Below are 22,248 nucleotides of genomic sequence, written 5' to 3'. Positions count from 1 at the left end.
ATGCTTTATTTTATGTTGGTTGTTTTTTCATCACTGGAGAAGCATCATCTAAACAGGTTATGCAGGAGGTTTTCAGTGTTGCTGCCAAAGTTACCTCTGACTGGTGTTGTAAGCAGTGGGAAATCTTCAGACATCTTGAGTGAAACAAATATTGCTGCCCTCTTACATATGCAGGGCAATGTGGATTTTAACCTGGCCTTCGAAGACTTACATACTTGGATTTTGAAAGTGATGTCTGCTTTATGTCTAGTTTAAGACAGCTTTTCTATTGACTTTCCAGATGATGGAATCATAGAATAGTTAGTGTTGGAAAGGACCTTAAGATCATCTAGTTCCACTCCCTGATTCTGTCATTGAAAGAGCATATTCATAAAAAGTCTCTTTTTCCTTACTGCATGATGATAGAAAATTGTCATTTATGTCAGACTCTGGTGTCCTTGTTTTGTACAAAATGTAATGAACTTTCTTTAAGAAAATAGGCCTTAAAAGCTGAATGTTGCCCACATTGTAATCTCAAGAGTGGAAATGGAAGAGCATATTTCCTGTTTTTCCCAGATCTCTGATACTGCCAAGGGAATAATGGTCTCCCTGACCTGAGTCAGGGAAGTAAGAGGAAATTGTTGGTGAATTAGATACAAATATTATATGCTTGGTAGAATTGTATGGCAAAATATTTATCTTCTTTTTGTTTGCCTTGCCAGTCATATGGGCAGATTGTAATATTTCAGTCTATGCCTGTTCCAACGGGAATTTTCATTGGGAAGAAGAACATTGTCAATTTTTATGTTTTAATTATGAGTTCCAGGAAAGTTGAAGGATTTTTTTTTTTAAGCAGAAAAATTAACCTGTGCTGAACTTGATATTATTTTAGCTATTCTGCTATTTGTAACTGAGGTTCTTATTTTAAAGTGAACTTTGGGTCCCTGTATGCTATGCTGGACACAACTGTGACTAAAATATGCTTATTTTTAGCTGGTTACATGGTGAGATCCAGAAAAAACTTGGACAAATAGACTTCAACATTTTATAACTTACTAAAAATCTCTGAATTTTTAAAGTTACTCTGTGGTTGTTTACGTAATTATGGAGGCCTGATAATGACTTCCATGCTTTGGACGTTTAGATTTGTGGGATTTCAGTGAATGTAATCTAAGATTAAATGTTTTTATTATTCAAACCATTTGGGCCTGCCGTTATTGTAGCTACATTTTTTCTGATGAGATTTTTAGCAGAGGTAAGAGCCAAGTCTTTGAAATATAACTACTGCTGCTGGCTTCACATGGGTCCCTGCTGTGGGTATGTGCAGCTTCAGAGGAAGGAAAAAGAAAAGTCAGTGGCTAGGGCAGAGCCTGCCTTTTCATCAGCTGTTTCATGTGGCAGCAATAGCATTTCACCTTCATCGAGCCATAATGATGAAGGCCTCAACACTACAAGATACTAAGCAGCTTGGCTTTGATTTAAGAATGAATCTAAATCTGTGCTTAACTTTAACCATTTAAATATTCCTATTAAAAGTCACTAGATTGAGTCAGAAATACATGTCATGAGAGTCTTAAATCTCAACTAGATCGCTTGTTGGTATGTTTGGACTTGCAGAAGGTGACTGAAAACTACGGTGAGGAATGGCGAAATAGAATCCCCGGTGAGGAAAGATCAGAGGGCAAGTTGGGTTAAGAGTGAAGAAGAGAGGACATTGGAGATGGAGGATTGAGTAGGGAAAACTAAAAGGAAGAACCAAAATAGAGACCTGCAGTCAGGTGTTTCAAGAGAAGACATTTGAGAAGTCACCAGGGGAGGAAGTTCTAGCAGGAAGAAAATAAGAGTTTTGAAGGACAATTAAGTGAAATACTAAAATAGATTAGGAAGTAGCTTTTGTCAACAAGTGGGGAAAAAAGGAGACTGTTTTATCTTTGTCATGTCTACTTTAATAAAGACTGACAAAAGAGAATTTTCCTCTTCAGTGAAAAGTGGTGAGGAAAAAGGATTTCTCAAAAATAAGGTAGAGAAATCAGAGAAAGACAAAAACTAGAAAAATATTGTTACTGAGAAAGAAAACAGTTGAGGAAGTAATGATCATGGGGGGAGCGGTAGTGCAAAAGCGTTTTATAACAAAACGAATGACAATTTCTTTGTGCTGTTATAATTGGTATTTCTTTGGCTGATTTCTGCCTCAAAACAGAATAGAGAGATGAGGTTGCTTAGATGATAGATAGTAGATAGGTGCCAGTTTATAGCATCTTTGGTAACTTGGTTCAGATTCTGGAATGAAATAATTCAAATTTTCTTGGTTGCTGCCTGTTTTATTTCGGCCATTTCTTCTCTGTGTATCCTGATGTGTCTCTGGAATGGACACGGTGTGATTGTGTCTCAGTGTAAGGCTGTACCCTTTCTTCTACAGAGATGCTCTTTCCATATGTAGAATTGACGTGAGGGAGAACCCGCCAGCTTGCTTGAAGAGCAGTCTTTTGCTGCAGAAAAACACAAAAATAATTGTAAGGTAACAGGACTCTCTTTTAAAAAACAGTGTTTAAACTGCTGTTTATGAATGCTGTTATTGTTCAGCGTTCTGGATACCTTAAAATATTCCTATCAGGGAATACTTTTCAATCCTTTCACAGGGGTACACTTGGAAAGAATCAGGTTCTTTTCCCTTCCCACTTAAATGCACACCATAGAATTTGTTAGAATGAGAAAAAAATGCTGAGGTGAATAGTTCCTGCATCCTTCTAACCTCAGAAATTAATGAGGTTAAGCTTCAATACTTAAATATTTCAGTAGTATAATAAAGTGATGAACTTATTTTCTGTTGATTCATCAAGGCATCAGCCCTTATTGACATGGAAGAAGGTAACTGGTTGAAATGCTAAGTTAAAGTGGTAAAACCCCACTCATACCTGTACAGAGATAGATTAATAAACTAATTCTGTAAAATGTTTCAAATCTGGTACAATTTTCCTGTAGAAGCAGCTCCTGTACCCTCTTCCAGCTCGAGAGGCGTCACATTGTGTCTTGTTCAAGTGGAAGAAGAAGCAAGTATCCTTCCAAATCACTGTGCTTTACAAATGCATACTGAGCAGTGGTGAAAGTTTCATATGCTTGCATCAATTGACTGTGATGCTATTAAAAATAAATAACTGCCATTCTTTCTAGTTAGTAAAGAACATGGTGATTATCTTGAATGCAACCAAAATGAATCTAATGAATACGATGTATATCTTGAATCTAACCAATATTACTGACTAACTGGTAATTTCACTGAAGGGAAGACAGTTATTCAGGGGCTTTTCTCCAGAAAGCTTATATGTGTGAGCTCAGAAGTATCTTCTACCACTTTTTACATTGCTTTATAAAATGATGATACACTGAATTAGTTGTATGAATATCAAGATAAACAAGGAATGCTAAATAATTTTTACTTTTTAGACTTCTGTAATACCATCTCAGTGTAGAGCCAGTAAGCTTGGCCAGGCTGGAGTTGGGTAGTGCAATTGATAAAAAAGAATTAATAAAACCATTGGAACATGAGCCTGTGAAAGGGCAAGTTTCTGCTGCTGTGCTACAGGCATAAAGGAAGTATTTTCTTAAATACCATTTCCATTAAGTGTTTTGCAAGGGAAGCACCATGCCGTAGTTCACATTGCATTTTATGATTTTCTTCTTGGAACATGTGTAGCATATACAACTGAGTTTAAGTGTGCAGTTAAACTCAGTTGTATATGCAACTGCAGATGTTTATGCAAATAGTCATCTTGTATTTATGTGTGGGTTTTGGGTTCTTTAATTTTTATTTACAGCATGGTTATCATTTTCCCCCATATACAATTCCTCTCCTTTATGACATGGGCTGTTTCTGAAAGCACTAATGCTGTGATAAGCAGTGGAGGAAATAATCGTGGGACGCGTGATTCAAGGGTATTTTGCTTTCTGAAGACTTGTACATCCTTTTTTCTTTGGAAATACATGTATACTTTTATGAAGCTATGAAAATGAAAGTCAGTAAACGTGTTGGTCTTCTGGGCATTTGTATGTTGACTCAAGAGAAGTCCTGGCTGAGTTATAAATCCTCGAAAATGATGACCCATTAGGAGACTAACTCGAATTTTATTCAGTGGAGGGGTTACTGAAAGTATCAGCTGTGATTGTACAGGGATAGTGACTCTGTCTGTGAATGTGTGTATAATGTCATTTGCATTTTAAATGTGACTAGGAGCATCTCGGGGGCATCTTGTTTTTTTCCATTTTAAAAATCTGAATAGCACCTGCAATTAAGGGAGAAAACTGAGCCCTGGAAGCTAGGTAGGACTTCCATCTATTGATCTGTGTAAACCCGGCTTAGGCTGTCAGGGGAGAAGCAGTCAACTGCTGAGCTGCTTTGTCACTGACATAAGCTGAGAGAGGGGTTTTTTTTGTGTGTCTGTACTGTTTATACACCAGTCTATAGACCTGCTGGCTGGTTGAATTTTAAAGAGCGCGGAGGTTTAAAGACTTGTCCCCTGAGGGATGCTCCTGCCAGTTGGGAAGCGAGCTGAGGCTGCTCTGCAGAAGTTGTGTGCACGTGTGTTGGCTGGGGGAGGGACAGGGAAATGTGGTCCTGCAGCTCAACCCGCAAAACACTGCAAAACATACCGGTAATTTTCAGGTTGTTTAGTCAAAATATTGAACTAATACGTTTGGGTTTTATTTTGTTTTTATTTTCTTTCTCTTGTGTGATAATTTATTCTAAGAGAATACAATGGGGAACATAAATGAATACATTTCCATACCAAATTCTGAGTCAGTGCTAAGCTCACCAGGCAGCAATTAAAATCCTCAGTAGCAAGGAGAAAATGACTTCCTGTAGTGTGAGAATAGGTGGAGATGTGGAAGGAGAATTTAAGTAGAGTATAAAATACTATTTATTTGGAATGGGAAAAACAAGCTTTGTGAGCCTGAAGTGGGAGACAATTTGGACATGCTTAGGAAATTTGTGAATTAAAAGTTCTGGTTAGCATGTTCTGCTTGCTTTCTTTTGTCAGAAGCTTTTATTACTACTACCAGCATCCTGTATGCTTGGTTCCTGCCACAGAAATTAAAATGTTTACCTGCCCTGTTTGTATTTTGTCCTTTACCCTTCTGTAGTGGCCGTTCACAACAGTCAGAATGATGCTTGAGGTGGTTCTTTTGGAGTATATTATTATGTACTGCTGTTCATAATTAACAGCCTTTCCCAAAAAATTGCATGTGGCTTTGATGTCCTTCTTTATCTGTGCTGACAAAATGAAAGTTACAAAGATTTCTTGAACTCCCTTGTATGACTTACAAATCCTAGAAAAGTTGACTTTTCCCTTTTGTACTATACAGTGATTTACTGGGGCACATCATATACCTTTTAAATATTGCAAGAAACACATGCTTATTGCACTCAGAAGCAGCTTTTTCCTGAGCTATTCGTCCCTTGCTGATTAATTTGCATGGGTTCTTCGTGTTTTACACTATCCACTGAGCCAGGGAAATGTTTGAAGTAAATAGTCATTGTGGTGTGTAGGAATTTAAATACATAATTTTCCCTAATGGGAGTAGACTGTTCAACATGCAGTAAACAGAGAGCTCAGGCTGGAGAGTGCAAACATCTTAGATCAAGTTCCTAAATCCCCATGTGCAGCTCTGGAAATTTGCAATCAATATGCATCTTTCTTAAAGCACACACCTTGCGGAATAACTCATGTATATACAGCAGTATATGTCTGTTAGTCTACTACAGAAAGCGAATTCTGTAGCTTTGACCAGCCACGTTGGTGTTGACTATCTGTTCTTAGCTGAAGCACTTCACAGAGGGTTTGTTTTCCCAGCTGGGAGCACAGAAATACAACCTGTATTTTTTTCTGGGATCTTGCAAAGTTGTTGTTTAATACTGGCTGCTAAGAACTGAACTGGTAATCCACTTCTTTTTTTTTAAATAAAGAAAAATGTTGACTGGTATGAGAGCATTTTTATATTTTAATTAACACATTTTATTTGCCACTAAACAGCTTCTGAAGTAAAATTCTGCAAGAAAGAGTAACATTATCCTTTCATATTATGCTACGAATGTAGATCCGGTGGATTTCCCCCCTTCCCTTTATTAATAGAAAGGCTTGCTTGTGAAACCGAAAGGGTTAATCATATAGATTTGTCCTTTGGACCAGCAGACGATTTCCATTATTTTCAGCATTTGACTATGGAACATGTATAGAGTTGTTATACCTCTCTGTAATTCATTCTGCTGCCAACTTCATTCCCTTTTCTCTGCCTGCATTTTAATTGAAACAACATTTGTATTTTTGAGCCAGGATCTGTCAGAAGTCCCTGTGGCTAGTCTGTGGTACAAGTAGCAGCAGACGTGGCTTACCCATATGGTGTGGTGCTTCTTGTAAAATCCATATGGCCTTGTTGAAGGGAATCCCAGCGGGGATGTGAAGGGTGTTAATACCCTTCAGGCCAGGCCTTTCCCTCCTGGGGCTTCTATGGCATTGTCTTTGCAATCTGCCAAAGCACAAACTTAATTCCTTTTTAATAATCAATTATTCCAGTCCAGGAACGTGTGCTGTATATTTTGCAATCATATATTCCTTGAACTTATTATTTGTTATGAGTATTTTGGTATATTTTTTAAAAGCAAGCTGTAGTTTCTAGCAACTGCCCTAAAAGCCTTTCAAAAGCCTTTTCAAAAAGCCTAACTTTCTTTAACTTGTTTTTACAGGAAGTGCTGAACAGCATTCCAAAGTTCTGCTTTCCTTTCGACGTTGAAAGGTATGTGTTACAGTTAGCGTTTAGTTAAAAATATACCATAGAAATCAATATTTAGCGTAGTTGCAAGGGAAGATGTAAAGAAAAGGAAAACATATTGTACCCCCTGAACTTGCACCTGCAGATGCACGTCCTTTGTTGTTCAAGTAAGTCTGAAATCAATAGTAAAAAATTATCACAGCAAAATGCAACCTTCACAGAATTTTAGGGATATCTCTTTTGAGGTAGAGCTATGTTCCAGCTCCCAGTTTTGTCCATTATAATTGTAAACACCATCTGTGTTAATATAAGGGTATAACTTAGTTTCCTTCAAGCAGCAAGCGTCTTAAAAAAAGTTAAAATTACTGTGCACCAGGATATAAAACCTCACTGAGCAGTGCTGCAAACATGTTTGAGTTCAAAGGAATGAAGACTTTAATTGCATGGAAGTAACTGAATATGCAGTTCATTTTTCTCAAAGAATCAAGACTATTATTTATAATTAATTAGCCCTTACCTTTCTGCTATCAGTTATAATGTGGCTTCCATGTAATGCTGTCAGTCATTTAAATTGTTCATATAAAACATTTTTATTAATAAAATATTTATTTAGGCGTGTCAAAATGAGTAATGGAAATGAAGTTAATAAATTGTACTCGGTTTGAAAAACTCGTATTGTCTAGATAAGCAAAGATTGAATTAGAAGCTTGATTTGCATAATTAATGGAAGATACACCCAAGTAGTGTGCAGGCTGAGCTGGTTTCAGATCAGCATTGGTATCAGTTGTAGATGGAGACTCAAAAGATGAAAAGGATCTGTTGGATGCAAGAAGCTGCTATCAGTGGAGTAAAAGATAGTGTCTGTATAGAGGAAAGAAGAGAGGCTTAGCAGAAAAACACTGTCAGAATAGATCTCCATAAACACAACTTCCCTGAAGAAAAGTAGGTCCACTTGGTCTTTTATAGTTGAATTTAATTAAGTTGTTTGGGTTTTGAACTGGTTTAAGCTCACTGTCCTTTAAGCTGTTTTAATGACTCAACTAATACGGTCGTCAGTGTTAGCTTTAAAGCATTAAAGTCTTTAATGTGCTTAAGATATGTACCGAATTCTGTTTAAAACTGGTAATGGAGATGAATAATGGAAATAAAATTTGAGGATAACAGAAAAAGGTGAGGCTCTGTTGCTGCCATCCAGTGGCAAGAAGATAACCAGTGGCAGCAAATACTTTCAAATAACTCATCTTGCATTAATTATTTCTGTTGAACCATTCAGAAGACAGTTGCTCGTATGAGATGGATAAGCTTAATCAATAAACTGTGGGAATATGTGAATTTATAGCATACCTAGGTTTGTATTTTAGCTGGATATCTGACGGGGAAAAAAAAAAGAAAGAAAAAGGAAAGAAAAAGTTATGGGATGTTTGTTATTTGTTTGTTAATACTATCCCGTGCCCCCCTCCCCAGATACGCTTTTTGACTCTTGGCCTCAGACTTGACTGTAAAGCAGTGCTCCCAAAGGTGCAAAATTTCTACATATTTCATAAAAATTGGCAGTCAGACAGAAGGAGGAGAGGTTCTTGTAAGCTGAGATATACTGATGAGGGCAACAAAATCCGTTGTATTTAGTCTGGCCTGCTAACTGCTCAGGCAGTAAGTACTGTGGTATCTTTAAAATCAGCCGGGGTACTTGCAGCTTATTGCGTAACTGGGAACTGAGTTCTAGGGGATTTATGGGAGAACCAAAGGCAATGTGGGATCATGAGAGTATAAAAGAGCGCAGACAAGGAGGAGGAGCAGAGGTATTGTGGACAGATATGCTGGAAGCTCATTCAAGAAAGCAGACAACTGTTTACTAGCATGCTATTTGTGTGAATGACTTACTGGCTGTGTGGTGTATTTGCTACTTATTACTCAGTTCAAGCATGTTCTGTAATGTGGAGATACATTTCCACTTTTTAAGAAGAAAAGCAGTTGTCTTCTGTGTTAACAGTTTTTTTGTTTTGAAGTTTAGACTGATAATGGAAAGGATTGAAGACTGATAATGGAAAGGATTGAGAAGCTCCTTTTCATACTGCTTTTTTTTCAAAGGATGATTAAGATGTGACAAGCATTTTAATTTTTGTATACCCATAAAAGTGCTTTTCATTTGTCTGGTGATGGACCTCGATCATGATAGACCATACAGCTGATACCTCCGAATACCTTACAAGCAGTTTCAATGAATCAAGAAAGTTTTGATCCAAGTGAAACACAAAGTATCTATTTTGTTGGTTGAGCATATTGTACTTTAGAGAGCATAGTTTCTCAATCTGTTTTATGTGAACTGTACACATAGAAACCACTTCAAGCAGTATCCAGTCCTGGTAAGAGTTAGAAATTACCAGTGCAAAAGTGATAACTTCCACTGATGCTCATAAGATACCTAGAATAAAAAATGTGACTCTGTTCCATAGATTGCTTCTGGGTTCCTTGTATAGGAAGAGTTGGAGGGAATGGAGTGTCTTTTCTGTTAACTAGCTAAATAAAACTCATTGAAGTAGGAAATCTATATTCTTCAAATGATGGAAATAGGAAAGTTAAAGCACCATTAAAGCAGAGTGATAAGATCATCATCACCTGTTTTTTTCCAAATCACTTATATTAATTAGTGAACGAAATGAGAGCATGTATTTGATTTTGTTTTATTCACTATGCTACAGTGATCATAGACAGAGATCCATGTTTAGTTCTCACTATTTGGTGCTGCTCACATAATCTCTCCAGCCATACTTTATCTCTTATGTAGATGTTGTAATTAACTGTAAACTACTTGTTCTAATTATCAAAATTGGGTTCTGTGAAAGGTGATTAAAAATCTAAAGGTAACCCCCATTAGATTTAAACTGAAAGTCAAGCCAGAAAAGGTATGACAGTGTAATGTTTTGACCATGACTTAAACTTTTAGCTTTTCACATACATACATACATATATATATATATATGAAAAACAAGCACATAATTTCATTACTGCTGGTTATGGCTTTTTATTTTGAACGGGCTAAAAAATTAGTTGCACCATAGAAGTTCTTGAGCCTTTACTTCAGGAGTCGATGAGGTTTTTTGTGCATAAATTAGTTTAGGCCTAATAAATGGCAAAATCAAATAACATTTTAACAGTTTGCTTGTAGATATTTACAAATAAGTTCCCTTTCTTTGCCACAGAATGAATTTCTCTGTTACTTTTCGTATGGAATTGGAAGAGTTAACATTTGAGAACCTAGAGATTTTAATTTCCTTTTAATGTTTGCTAAATTAATATTACTACCTCAGAAGAAGCACTTTGTCCTCTCTCTTTTTCTTTGAATCCTTCATGTAAATTCTGCATGGTTTTCTTCACTTTTTCTTTCTCCAGAGGTCATAAGTTTTTTCACTCTTGACCCAAAACTGCATTGTAACTTTGCAGAGCCCACACCTCCTGTCTGCATCTGTCAATTATTTAGCTGGGTGATGGCTAGTGAGCACGCATCTTCTCCTCTTGTTCCTTCTGGACCCATTTCAGTTTCAGTCCAAGGTTGCACTACATCATTGCTCAATTTGATCTGTGTTTTGAATCTCTCATATGTCTCTGCCATAAATACTTCCCTTCCTCTGTCTTTTCCGTTTAAGGATGCATTTATTCGGCAGAATGTGTAGCGTACATGCCATTTGAGCTAAGACTTTGGAAAATGCCTTTAGAATCATCATGGAGACAATGATACGTACCTCATTAATTTCCTCTATGGCGCTCACTCGATCACAGAGAAGTGTTATATTTTGGAGTGTAAGAAGTGCTGCTGCTGCAGATTACTCATTAGCAGTAGAATGCTCAAGTATGGGAATTACTGTGCATATTATTTAACTCATAATCTGTTAGGGTCAGAGAGTGATGATGGCAGGAATGACATCACTTTCACTCCTGTTCCTGGCTGATACTGATTTTGTTGATTGTTTCTGGTGAAAGTCTGTGTTTAGAAGCAGCTATGATCAAGACAAGTGCAAAACAACGGCTGTGGAGATCAGTGGTTTTGTAGATCTTGTGAAAGGCAATTATATCTTACACAAAAATTTTTACACAAAAATTTTTGCCTTCAAAATGAATAGTTGAGAATGAAAAGTAAATAATTGAGAATGTAATTCCAGCAGAATGGATGAAGGTAAATAAACTGTAGTATTTCCTGTATACTTCAGTCATTCCAGTCAGTTTGCAAAATGGGTTGAGAACTCAAAAATGCAGCAGTAGTATTATGCAAGTGAGTTTTTTCCATCCTTTGTCTCATCGTATTATGGTATGTTAGTGCATAATATAAAATGTATGTATAAGAGAAGTCTTTGTAAGGACAGGTTGCAGTATGCACTGTGTGCAGTAGAAGATTGTGACTGTTGGTTTTGAATGTGGGTTTTTTGTTTTCTATTTGTGTGCAGAAGTGGACCTGTCTGAGAGGGAACCTCTTGCACCCAGAGGGAGCCATGGTGTGCTCTGATACATCCTTGGCCAGGTGCAATGGCCAGGGCCTGTGGACAGAGTAGGCTTCTGTTGCGACTTAAAGGCACCCAGTGAGACACTTTACTAACTACTTGTGGTTTCCTTTAATGCTTCCATTGTGTTGAAAACAGGACCCCAGTTATAAGCTAACTGTGCTTTTTATTTGTGGGAATTTTCTTACTTGGTGTTAGCTTTGTGCATTTTCATATCTTCTGTGGTTTTCTTCCCATTCCTGTTTTTTGTGATGTGTAAGGATTTGGAGTCTCTGAGAAGTGGAGCTCAAGTTAGATAGCTCAGTTAGAGCAGATGAGCCCTCCACACAGGGAGCCTGAGTAGTGGAGTCATGGATCGTGGAGTGGGCTTGGAAGTGGAGAAAAGAGTCATAAAATCACAGAATGGCTTGAATTTGAAGGGACCTTGAAGGTCATCTAAGCTTTAACGCCTCTGCCACATGGCAGGGATGCCTTCCACTAGACCAGGTTGCTCAAAGCCCTGTTCAACCTGGCCTTGGAAGCTTATATTTAGGGATTTGAAGGAGATGACCCAATGTAGGGTTACTGCATCCCAGTCTTTCCAGCAGCTTGTACCACTACCTTAACATACGTTTTTCAAACTCCTGCTTGAAACTGTTTCTAGCCTGTTCTCTGATCTGAGTAGAATTAGGATGAATGATTGGTGGGGTTTGCTTTTCAGCATCAGATTGGGAGATTAAATCCATCTGAGATTTTCAGGTTTAGGTAGGAGCCACCAGAGCTTGACTCAGGACTGTGTAATTTAGTTACAGTAGTCAAGTACATGTATGTACAATGCCAGTAACTTTGTTTTATTATAGAAAATAAGTGTTCAAAATCTGTATTCCCATGGATAAAGTGTTCTATTTTTTTGAAACTCGCTGAAACAAATCAACTCTCTGAAAAATCTTCCTGAAATCCAAAACCCTTTAAAAATTCCTAAATTTGAAAAAAAAAAGAATAATTAAAACTTTCAAGCATCATTTCTGACCTAAACAGATTAATTTGAAAGAAGAGCAATTCTTGCTGAGAAAAAGGCATAAATTTAATTATTAGATTTGCTGGTTTTCATTTGAAGAGATTTTATTCCTGCCTTAATCAGCTCTTTCAAGGCAGACTTAAAAAGAGGCCTGAGCGATGACTGTAGTATAAACAAAACTCTTTAAAATGACTCTAACTACTGCAAGGGTGCCAAAGGGCCTTTACTGCATTGTGTAGATATGTACCTAAAAATATTTTAAAACTACTTTTATTCCTATAGTGAACTGTAATAACCTTGAAAGAGCCCATTGTAGTCTGCAGGGTTAATAAGCATTTACACACATTCTTTGCTATTAGTGATTTATTATTGTTAAACTGAGATTAAAAGAATGCAGGGCAAGAGTTGAAAGTAAGTCAAAAGCAAGGCAGAGGAATGAGTGAGAAGGTCAGTGACGGCTGGGAATGACTTTTGCATGCACAAGTGAGTAGATGGTGCTTTCTCCAAACAGCTGACTAGACAAGCGTTTTGCAGACAGTTTATGAAGCTCAGCCAGTTAATCCTGCACTCTGATAGCAAGTCTAGATAACATTTTGTGTAGGAAATTCTGCTACACAGTAATTGTGTTTTACCTTTGTTGATTTTCACATTAAAAAGACTTGAGAGGCATCGTTGTTGTGGTTCAGTAGCAGTGCCAGGAGCCGCTACCTGCCTCTGAAAGTGAGACTTCTGAACAACCTGAATGTGCTACAGTGAAACAAAGAGAGACATTAGCCCCAAGTCACACAGGCAGTGTTTGTACACATGATGGTATATGCAGTATATGTTAAAGCTGTGGTGCTAGCACTTCTTTTATATTTTATGTGTGTGGTTTATCCATCATGGTTATCTGTTGATACAGAGAAATCCCCAGTCATCATTTTTTCTGTAAGGCTTACATATAGTCAGTTTAAATTCTGCTGAAGAGGAGTAAAAAACCAGGCGTCCTTGCTGCCCCAAGACCTTAAGTGGTGTTCTCAAATTAGAAACCCAGAATTAACTCAGTATTTTACATCTGATCTGTGGTCTGGATGGATGGTTGCTGGCTTGTTAGGTGTTCCTTTGAAACAAATGGGACCAAATACTAACTTTTGGGTTCTTTGTAGAGATTCAGTTGTAGTGTTGGAGCTTTTCTTATTTCTAAAATCTGGTACATGCTGCTTGCATCCCCTTCTAAACTGTGTGGGAAGCAGTTTTCAAGCTGGGACACTTTTATGCTGGCTGTTGAAACATAGAGTTGTCTCCTTTGAAGAAGCAAAGGGAGAATGTTGAGCTGGAGGTGGTGAGATGGCATTGGAATTGCATTCTGCTGAACTCAGAATTGGGCTGGGCTATTTCTGATAGAGAATATCAGAATTTAAATATAATTTTAAATTTTTGTGTAGTGACATGTTTATGTATGCTTGAATTGCAGTACCAGTTATTTTTCCATGTCATCTTCATGCTTTGGGAAGGAAGGAAACAAATAAATTAAAGCAAGATATCCTTACTGATGTGGTTTTTTGGGCTAAGGAGTTGTTTTTCAGCAGATATGGACATCTATTAACAACTGCTTTTTGTGAATTATCAGTGATCTCTTTGGGTTAAGGTGGTATGTGAAGACCCCAGCCTTAACCATGCCAGGTGTTTTGTGGTGTAAGAAAAAAACAGTTTTGGCTGCAGAAAGCCTCAGGCATGATGGTGGGATGCAGCGGAGCAGAGAGGAGTGGCAGCAGGAGGCAGCCCGAGTCTCTTCATGGTGCATTACCAGTTCTACTGACTGAGCCTGACCAGCTACTGTGGAATTACTGTGTAAGCCCCCAGCTCCAGTGTGCACTGAGATACTGAAACCATACTTCAGGTGCCAGTGGTGATCTGCTCTCAGGAATAAAGAGGAAAATGCAAAGAAAGATGTGAAATAGAAAACTGCAGCATTGGCAGGGGAATAATAACGTACTGTTATTGATGGCTCTCTGTTGTATCAGGCATGATGTACAGGCAGCCTGCTAGCTACGCAGAACCTGAAAAACGAAGGACTGAATAAAAGCCATTGAGCTTTTACTGTGTTTGAAGAGCACACTAGGTTGTTCCAGTCTATTGAAGACAAGTGGGGAAAATTCTTGTTTTAATGATCTGAGTTTAATTACCTAGCTAAGAAAAGACAATTAATTATAGTGGGTTTCCAGTGATTATATTGAACTTAATGTAGCTTGTAATGTCATATGTGCTCAGCATAGGCTTTTCTTTTTTTCAGCCTAGTCACTGTATGTTCACAATGGACCAGACCAAACTGAAATGAATGGAAGACTCTACAAGTGATATCACTTTAATGAATCATTTTTGTCATGCACATGTTAAGCAGTATGATGTGCATGTGTCCCATGTAACTTCTCTAGCCCTTTGATCATCTGGCACTTTCCTAGGAGGAAATTTTTATGTTTTATTTTGTTGGAGATTAAAAAGAAAACCAACAACCAAGACCCCCCCCCAAACAAACCAAACAGCTCACAACAGGAAATCCCAACCCATAGGGCAGGGTATAAATTAAAAGAGTATTTTGTGCTCTTAGATTAGAAGACTGTGAGATCCGTGGTGGTTCTCAGCTTCTCTGAGAATTAATTTTCAGCTTGATAGCCAAGACAGCCACATATGTCGCATGTTAATCGTAGCCTTACTAGCAGGTGCTTAGGTATTCTGCTATAGAAGATCATGAAAGAATAGGAAAAGAACAGTGGACAATACAATTACAGACAGGTTTTCAAATCTACATATGTGCACCATCATAACTGTTGTTTTCATTTGGTTTTAATTAAATCTTTAAAGGTCGCTTCCAACACAAACCATTCTGTGATTCATTCTATGCCACGCATTACCTGTCCAGGCTGAAAATGCCACATCTACCTAAATCTGATTTTCTTTGGGAGATTTTGGATAAGTGCAATATGTATTTCTGTGGGTAAATTTCAGATACAGTGTGTTGCTGTTCTAAAATGCTTGCATTGACTGCATTTTGCAACTTCTGTGAAGATCACGAAAGTTTGGCCCTATTGAAAAGCGGATCCATCCCAGCGGGATGCCCTGACTGGAGCTGACAGATTACACAAGAAGAGTACCTGGCTTGAGATCATAAGGGAGATAAGAAATGCATCATGGCAGTGAAGATGTCATTTCTTCCTAAAGAGAAATTGGGAAAAGCTTCATAGTGTCAAGCAGAAAGTGAGGGGTCAGGAATGGAGGCTGGGACTGGGAGCTGGAGATGAGTACAAAGAGTCAGAGGTGACACTGGAGGGGAGGCAAAAAATGAGAACAAAATGCATTAGCCTACATTGCTGAGGAGATGCTGGCTGAGCAGAGCTTGGGGTTAAGAGGAATTGAAATGTAGGCATGGGAGTTCTGTGTAAACTTCCTCTGTCTTAAGTGGGTACATGCTTTGTTACAGTCTTGAAGATACTACTTATTATTTTAGCTCTCATGCTGTTAGTTCTTGATTATTTTCTGGCTTTTACATTTCCAGAGCCAAAGAAGTTTGCGTTAAAAAATGAACTTAAGTTCTTTGTTGGGCAGCAGGTACTGCAAAAAAGGCGTGTGGGGAAGGCTGCCAGTTTAAGCTATGAAGCTATTCCGTAGGGGAAAAAAAAACAGCCCACAAACAAAAGCAAGCAGGTTTTTTGATGTCTGTCTTAAGCCAGGCCTGTATTGTGACATTATTTGTAGAACTGTAAACCTTTGTTTTGGTTAGCAATTTCTACTGTTGAGGTGTGCACAAAGCCAACAAGCAGTGGCAGGCTTGTATGAGCTCTGCTTAGGCCTTACTTAAGAAAAGATCTTATGAAATGCCCCATCTATTCAGACTAGGGGCCAGATGCTGTGGGGCATGTCAGCTGGAGCATGGGGCTGGAGTGGCAGCCAGACGCATGGATAAAGTAAGGACCTGGCCTCTTTTGTGCCAAGGGGAAGGAGTGGGATGCAAGGGCCAGCCTGGATGGGGAAAGAAGGATAGAGATGCTGGAGTATGAAAATGCTTGAAACCAGTGACTTAAATGCTCATGTTTTGTGTGATGATGGTGGCTTAATGCTCTCTATCTAATTTTTCAGGGTGTCCCAAAACCAAGTAGGACAGCATTTTACCTTTGTGCTCACTGACATTGAAAGTAAACAGCGGTTTGGATTTTGTCGTTTGACGTCAGGAGGCAAGGTCTGCCTCTGTATTCTAAGGTAAGTCATTGTAAGAAAAATTATGTCAAGTACAAAAAAAAAAAAAAAGAATTCTCTGCTAATGTGTTTCACTTCTCTATCAGGTATCATTTTTCTATAAGAGTGTTACCGTTGATTTCACATGAAAAGTGGTCCCAAGGACCATGTGATGGTAATTCTTGTGTGAGGCTAAATATTCTATTGAATAATGTGAAATCTCTGCTTAAAAGCAGAGAACAATATACTGCAGCTCTCAGAGGTTTGGAGTGTTATGTGGATACTTTTACCTTCTAATGAGATCTTTGTAAAGTATCCAGTCAATTTAAAAATAGAGTGCACTATTCTGTATTCCTGTCCTTGGAAATATGATTTTTAGGTGTCTCTTCAGTATTCTTTGGCCAGACTATATCTAATATAGGAAATGCTAGAGCCAGATAACTCTCAGTTTAAAAGCATACCACTTTGTTGCAGAAGAGATACTGATGTTGGAGAAATTGACTTCAGCAAAACAAATAACTTGTTTCTCCATCTGTGTTTTCTTTCTTCTCCCATAAGATACTAGTTTTGGTAATGAAAAAAAAATTGTTTAGCTGAGATAAACATCTTCTAATTGAATTAATTTAAAGGCAAATTTGCAACTTCAGTTAAGAGCCTAGTAACCTCCTGGAGGAGATGGGAACATCCAGCTCAGCAGCACATGCAAACAAGACGGCTGCAGTCTAATTGCCTTTATAGCGAGAATCCCCAAACACAAAGTGAAAGAAGAACTGTGTGCTGCCAAAGAGTCAAACACTTTGCCAGCAGAGGGGCAACTTCAAGAAATTTAGAAAGTAGTATAGAAAGTTTTGAAGAAAAGCAGATTATCAGGTATTTGGACACCATGGAAGTCAGGCAGTCATGTAAGGTGTCATTAGGATAGATCACATGAGTTAGGGAGACAAACCCAACATCAACTTGTAAAAAAGCTGATGTTTTGATATCAGTAAAAGAACACACAGTGGGGGAAAAGAAACCCAAACAATATAGAAACTTGTAGGGTAGTGCTCAAAATTACTGGAAATATCACATAAAGATGTTTGTGAGCTTTTAAAGATTCCAAACTAATGTTGAGGACCAGTGCACTGGATGTTTTTTGGCAAGTAATGTAAAAGTAAGCATTTGCTATAAATGTAGCAAAAAATTAAAAAGAGCAAAAGGAAAATATTTTAATCTGGAAATTGACTTGAAAATAATTCTTTAATACTTCAGAAAGAGTAATTCCTAGGATTTTGCAGTGTTATAATACTTAACCTCTTTGTGATACCTTCTGTTGATATATCTTGTTAAGGCCCAGAGTAAGAATGTGTGTATATGCTTTTAGCTCTCTTCTCTGAGTTAACCTTTTACTCCCCCACCAAGCCAGAAACAATATTTTTTACTTGTATGCATAACATTGGCTGGCTGACTTCTAATGCTATAATAACAAATGTTTAATCGGTTACTCATAGTCAAGTATGCACATTTAAATACTGCATATAGTGCTGCAAAGCAAAGGATGCAAATTCTCAGCTGGTGTAAACTTGAGTATTTCTTTTAGCATTTCCCCACAGACATACATAAGCTAAAGATTAGGCAGTGATCTGTTACTCGGTAGAAATAACTAGGAAAATGAAAAGTGGCAAGCTATAATTTTTGCTGAACTGTTGCCTTTATTTCTTTTATTGTGACAATGTCAAATTTACAATGCATAGCTGAATATGAGCACCAGCTTCATAGCATTGTGCTTCTAACTCGGTAGGCTGTTTCTCTCCAAATTGTTGGGTATTTCCATCTGATATGTTCTAGTATCCAGTCTGGTTTCTGCATTGAATCCGAGATTCATTAGAAGTGACCAAGTGAAAGAAGACTCATTAGCAGATTTCTGTTGGCATTTTATCTAGCTCTCCCTTTTACAATTAACCAAAATCAGAGAAAGCTTAAGAAATTAATGTCGTCTTTATAGTGTATGGATTTTCATACTCACTTTCTCCCACGTATGAAAATAGCATAAATTTGTATCACTGTATGTACACAGAATGATTCTCATGTATGAGCAATTCAAACTAGTTTTTTGTCACAGATATATTATACAATACTTATAGACTTTTATGTAAACACACAAATGCAGGCATGCATAAATACCATATCAAATAACACTTCTACATATGGACATATGTGTGTATCGCCTCAAACATGAAGATTGCTGACTGGGCCTTTAACAAAGACGGTAGTCTTTTTTAAAATCAATTACAGAAAATTAACTAATTGAAATTGTCATAAATAAGTATCTCTGTCATAATTGAAATTGTCATAAGTAAGAATCTCTGAAAAGAAGAGCAGGAACAGGCCAAGGTGAGAAGGAAATACTGTAGAAATTTGTATAGGTTGTTGACTGGGGAACAGGACACAACTTATTTCTTGTGAACGTCTTTTCTGGATGGTGCCAGGGCACGTGTTAACCTATGTGCCAAGGCTGCTAAAGAGATAAGATTTGAGCTGCTGAATGGGATTCTTAACCAAAACCTGAAGAAAAGGCTGCTTGTCCTCAGGTTTTACACCAACAAACTAAAGCTGCTTGTAAGATTAGTCTTGTGGTTTATGGGACTTCCCTCTATAATTCATTCTTCATCTGAAACACTAATTAATCATCTCTGAATTTGCAGCCACATGATCCTGCTTTGAACTGGATAGTTTCAAACAGAAAATGTACATATAAAATTCTTTTGTAAGTTTTATGTTGTTAGTTTTTTTCCACTTTTTCTATACACATGTACATGAATTCTGTAAACAGAACTTTCTGCCAGATCATAATGTTTTGTTCAAGTTCAATGTATGTTTATACAGTGATATAAAAATCTCCCAAGGTAGCTATCTCAGGCATTTTTGTCTGGAGAACTTAACTGTGATACAGTACAGTCTAGAATGATCATGCAGAGCTTGACTGCAGCCGCCGAATTCAAAGTGCCAGTAAGAGCAAAACCATAATAAGATGAGAAAATAAATCTTGGATTATTCTTCAGAAGTTTTGTGTGATTCCTTTGCAAGTTTTGTTTTGTTCTTTTTTCTTTAAACTTCACGGTTGCTTTGTGAAGCTCTTGGTGTGAATCCTGCTGTGTCACCTCCTCCCTCTCCACAAACTGCTGAGCTAATGCAGGCCCGCAAGAATGAGGCGTACCACAATAGGAATGTTGTAATAGACCTTTGTTGTGTTCGTACACTATATTGGATCTTTTCTTCTAGTTTTACTTTTTATATTTTAAGTTATAATTTTGCCAGTGAGATTTGAAGTGGCACAGTAGAAACTTCAGTGCTTGCTTTTGAATAATAGGAGATTTAATTCTTCTGGGTATTATTTCTAAATATCTCTGCTGTTTCAGTAGGAATAATACTTTCTGGGCTTACATGAAATAGGTTTTTAATTACCTGAACATTTTTTTTTAGTACAAAGTGCAAATAATTTAACTGAAATTTATGTTGTTAAAAATCTTGACACTGTTGAAGGACTCTGAAGTTGACCCTATGTATCCAGAGTCGCAATATGCATCATTAAAATGCTCAGTCTTAGATTTCATTAATTTTATGCCTGTAAAATTGTCACCTACGTTTCCAAATGAAATGCTCTAATAAGGAAGACAGGTTTATGTGGTAAGCCTTTGTAGTTCTTCGGTTCAGACCATGCTTGAAGGTTTCTCACTCTTCCTTTAGGCAAATCCCTTAGAAGCAGAATGTTTCAATTTTACACGTTTTGTGTCAATTTTCCAGACAGAAAAGTAGCCCCTAGACATTAGACATTTAGCTACGGAAAGGCAGTTTCCTTAGTTTTATTTGATTACTAGAAGTTAGGTTCCTGCTGGTAGTTCAGGACTGTTAGTGGTTACCTGACTGTTTGACAGAAAACATTTCCTCTCCTTTATTTAACCTTTGACTTATGAATGTAAAAGTTTTATCAGAGCTATAGTAGAAGCACCAGTGAGGTGGAAGTCTACTTATGGCAACAAGGGTTACGCATGACTTTGAATAAAAGTCTGAGCTCCTGCCTTGTGGCTCATTTGGATTAAAAGAAAATGCTAAGTACGTTTTTAATTAACCATGAAATATCTTGGGCTCTTGCTTTTGTGATAGGCAGTGGCTGTGCTTTTAAACAAAGACCACTGTATTCTTAACCCAGAAATACATATTTATTAAAACAATATTGTGTATCTTTTGATGCTTCTCTTTATTATGGGAGAAATGTTTTGTGGCAACTTTAGAGAAATTGCTGGATGTTGTTGGAGGTTGTATGTTTGTCTTGTATGTTTCTCAAACAGTTATTTACTGCCACATAAGGAATGCAAAGACAATGTGCGCAATTAAAAAAAACATAAGAAACCAATAATGGTTTCATAGTTTAGGAACCTAAATTATTTTTATTTGAAGTTTGGGCTTCTAAATACATTAAAACTGAAAATTAAAGCCTTGCTTTTCCTGTTTTATCTGCTGTGAAGGGGCTTCATTGATAACCTTTTGATATTTTTGTAAGACAGCTAATTATTTACAAAATGCACTGCTCATAAATGACTATGAATACAAGGATAATGGTAAGGTCTCTCTAGTAATGGACTTTAATTTTGATTTTATCTGCTTTTAAGGTACATATTAGGGTAACAGTTTTGAATTATGAGTAATATATTACAGGTCTCAACTGTTAAATTCAGCTTCTCCAAGAGTATTTTTTGCAGACAGCACATTTCTGTACTGACTTGGAAAAAGGTGTGACCCAGCCTAAGAGATTTGTGTGCTGGATGACTTCTCGGTACCTGCACCACTTAATGTGTACATAAAATACGCTAAGCAAAGTTGAAATAAATTTGAAAGATTTGCTGGAAGGACGACCTAGAAAATTCTTTTCGTTTTTAGTTAAACAAGTGCCATATAAGACAGCAAGGCTCATTGCTGGGTCCTACGCTTTGGTCGCAGCAACCCCGTGGAATGCTATGGGCCTGGTGAAGAGTGGCTGGAAAGGTTCCCGATGGAAAAGGCCCTGGGGGTGCTGGTCAACAGCTGGCTGAGTATGAGCTGGTAGTGTGCTGGGAAAGGCCAACAGCATCCTGGCTGGTATCAGAAATTGTGTGGCCAGCAGGACTAGGAGAATGATTTTCCTCATGTACTTGGCACTGGTGAGGCTGCACTGTGTTCAGTTTTGGGCCCCTCACTGCAAGAAAGACACGGAGGTGGTGGAGTGAGTCCAGAGAAGTACAACAAAGGTGGTGAAGGGTCTAGAGGACAAGTCTTATGAGGGGTGGTTGAGAAAACTGGTAGTGTTTAGCCTGGAGAAAAGGAGGCTCAGGGGAGACCTTATCACTCGCTACAAGTACCTGAAAGAAGTTGTAGTGAGGTGAGTGTTGATCTCTCCTCCCAAGTGCCAAATGATAGAAGAGGAAATGGCCTCATGCTGCACCAGGGAAGGTTTAGGTTGGATATTAGGAAAAAATTTCATTACTGTAAGAGTTGTCAAGCACTGGGACAGGCTGCCCAGGGACGTGGTGGAGTCACTATTCCCTGAAGATGTTTAATAGACATGGATATGTGGCACTTAGAGGCATGGTTTAGTGGTGAGCTTGGCAATGCTAGGTTAATAATTGGGTCTTAATGATCTTAAAGGTCTTTTTCACACCTCAGTGATAATATGATTCTATATACGGTGTTTACCTAATACAGTGTATGGATAAGGATGTAAAGCTGGTATCATGGAAAAGTTCATTTATGAATAAATCTATTTACTAGGGTAGTCTGAAGAAACTAATA

General features: G+C 37.7%; 1 protein-coding gene across 3 annotated transcripts in view; it reads left to right on the top strand.

Moving 5' to 3' along the window:
- Nucleotides 1-22,248, top strand: part of DENND1B (DENN domain containing 1B) — a 158,264-nt gene that overhangs the window by 56,344 nt on the left and 79,672 nt on the right. For 2 of the 3 annotated variants that reach the window (XM_061465561.1, XM_061465562.1), the window contains exons 4-5: nucleotides 6,719-6,768; nucleotides 16,348-16,467. In XM_061465561.1, coding sequence (XP_061321545.1) covers nucleotides 6,719-6,768; nucleotides 16,348-16,467 — 170 coding nt within the window. Of the gene's footprint in view, nucleotides 1-6,718; nucleotides 6,769-16,023; nucleotides 16,176-16,347; nucleotides 16,468-22,248 lie in introns of those variants that run through there. The other variant, XM_061465563.1, reaches the window with a different exon arrangement.

The sequence above is a fragment of the Pezoporus flaviventris genome, unplaced genomic scaffold (assembly GCF_033815535.1).
Source record: "Pezoporus flaviventris isolate CSIRO_AGI_PZ_B2104156 unplaced genomic scaffold, CSIRO_AGI_Pfla_v1 ptg000040l, whole genome shotgun sequence".
In the NCBI taxonomy this organism is placed as follows: Eukaryota; Metazoa; Chordata; class Aves; order Psittaciformes; family Psittacidae; genus Pezoporus; species Pezoporus flaviventris.
This window is presented reverse-complemented; position numbering and strand designations above follow the sequence as displayed.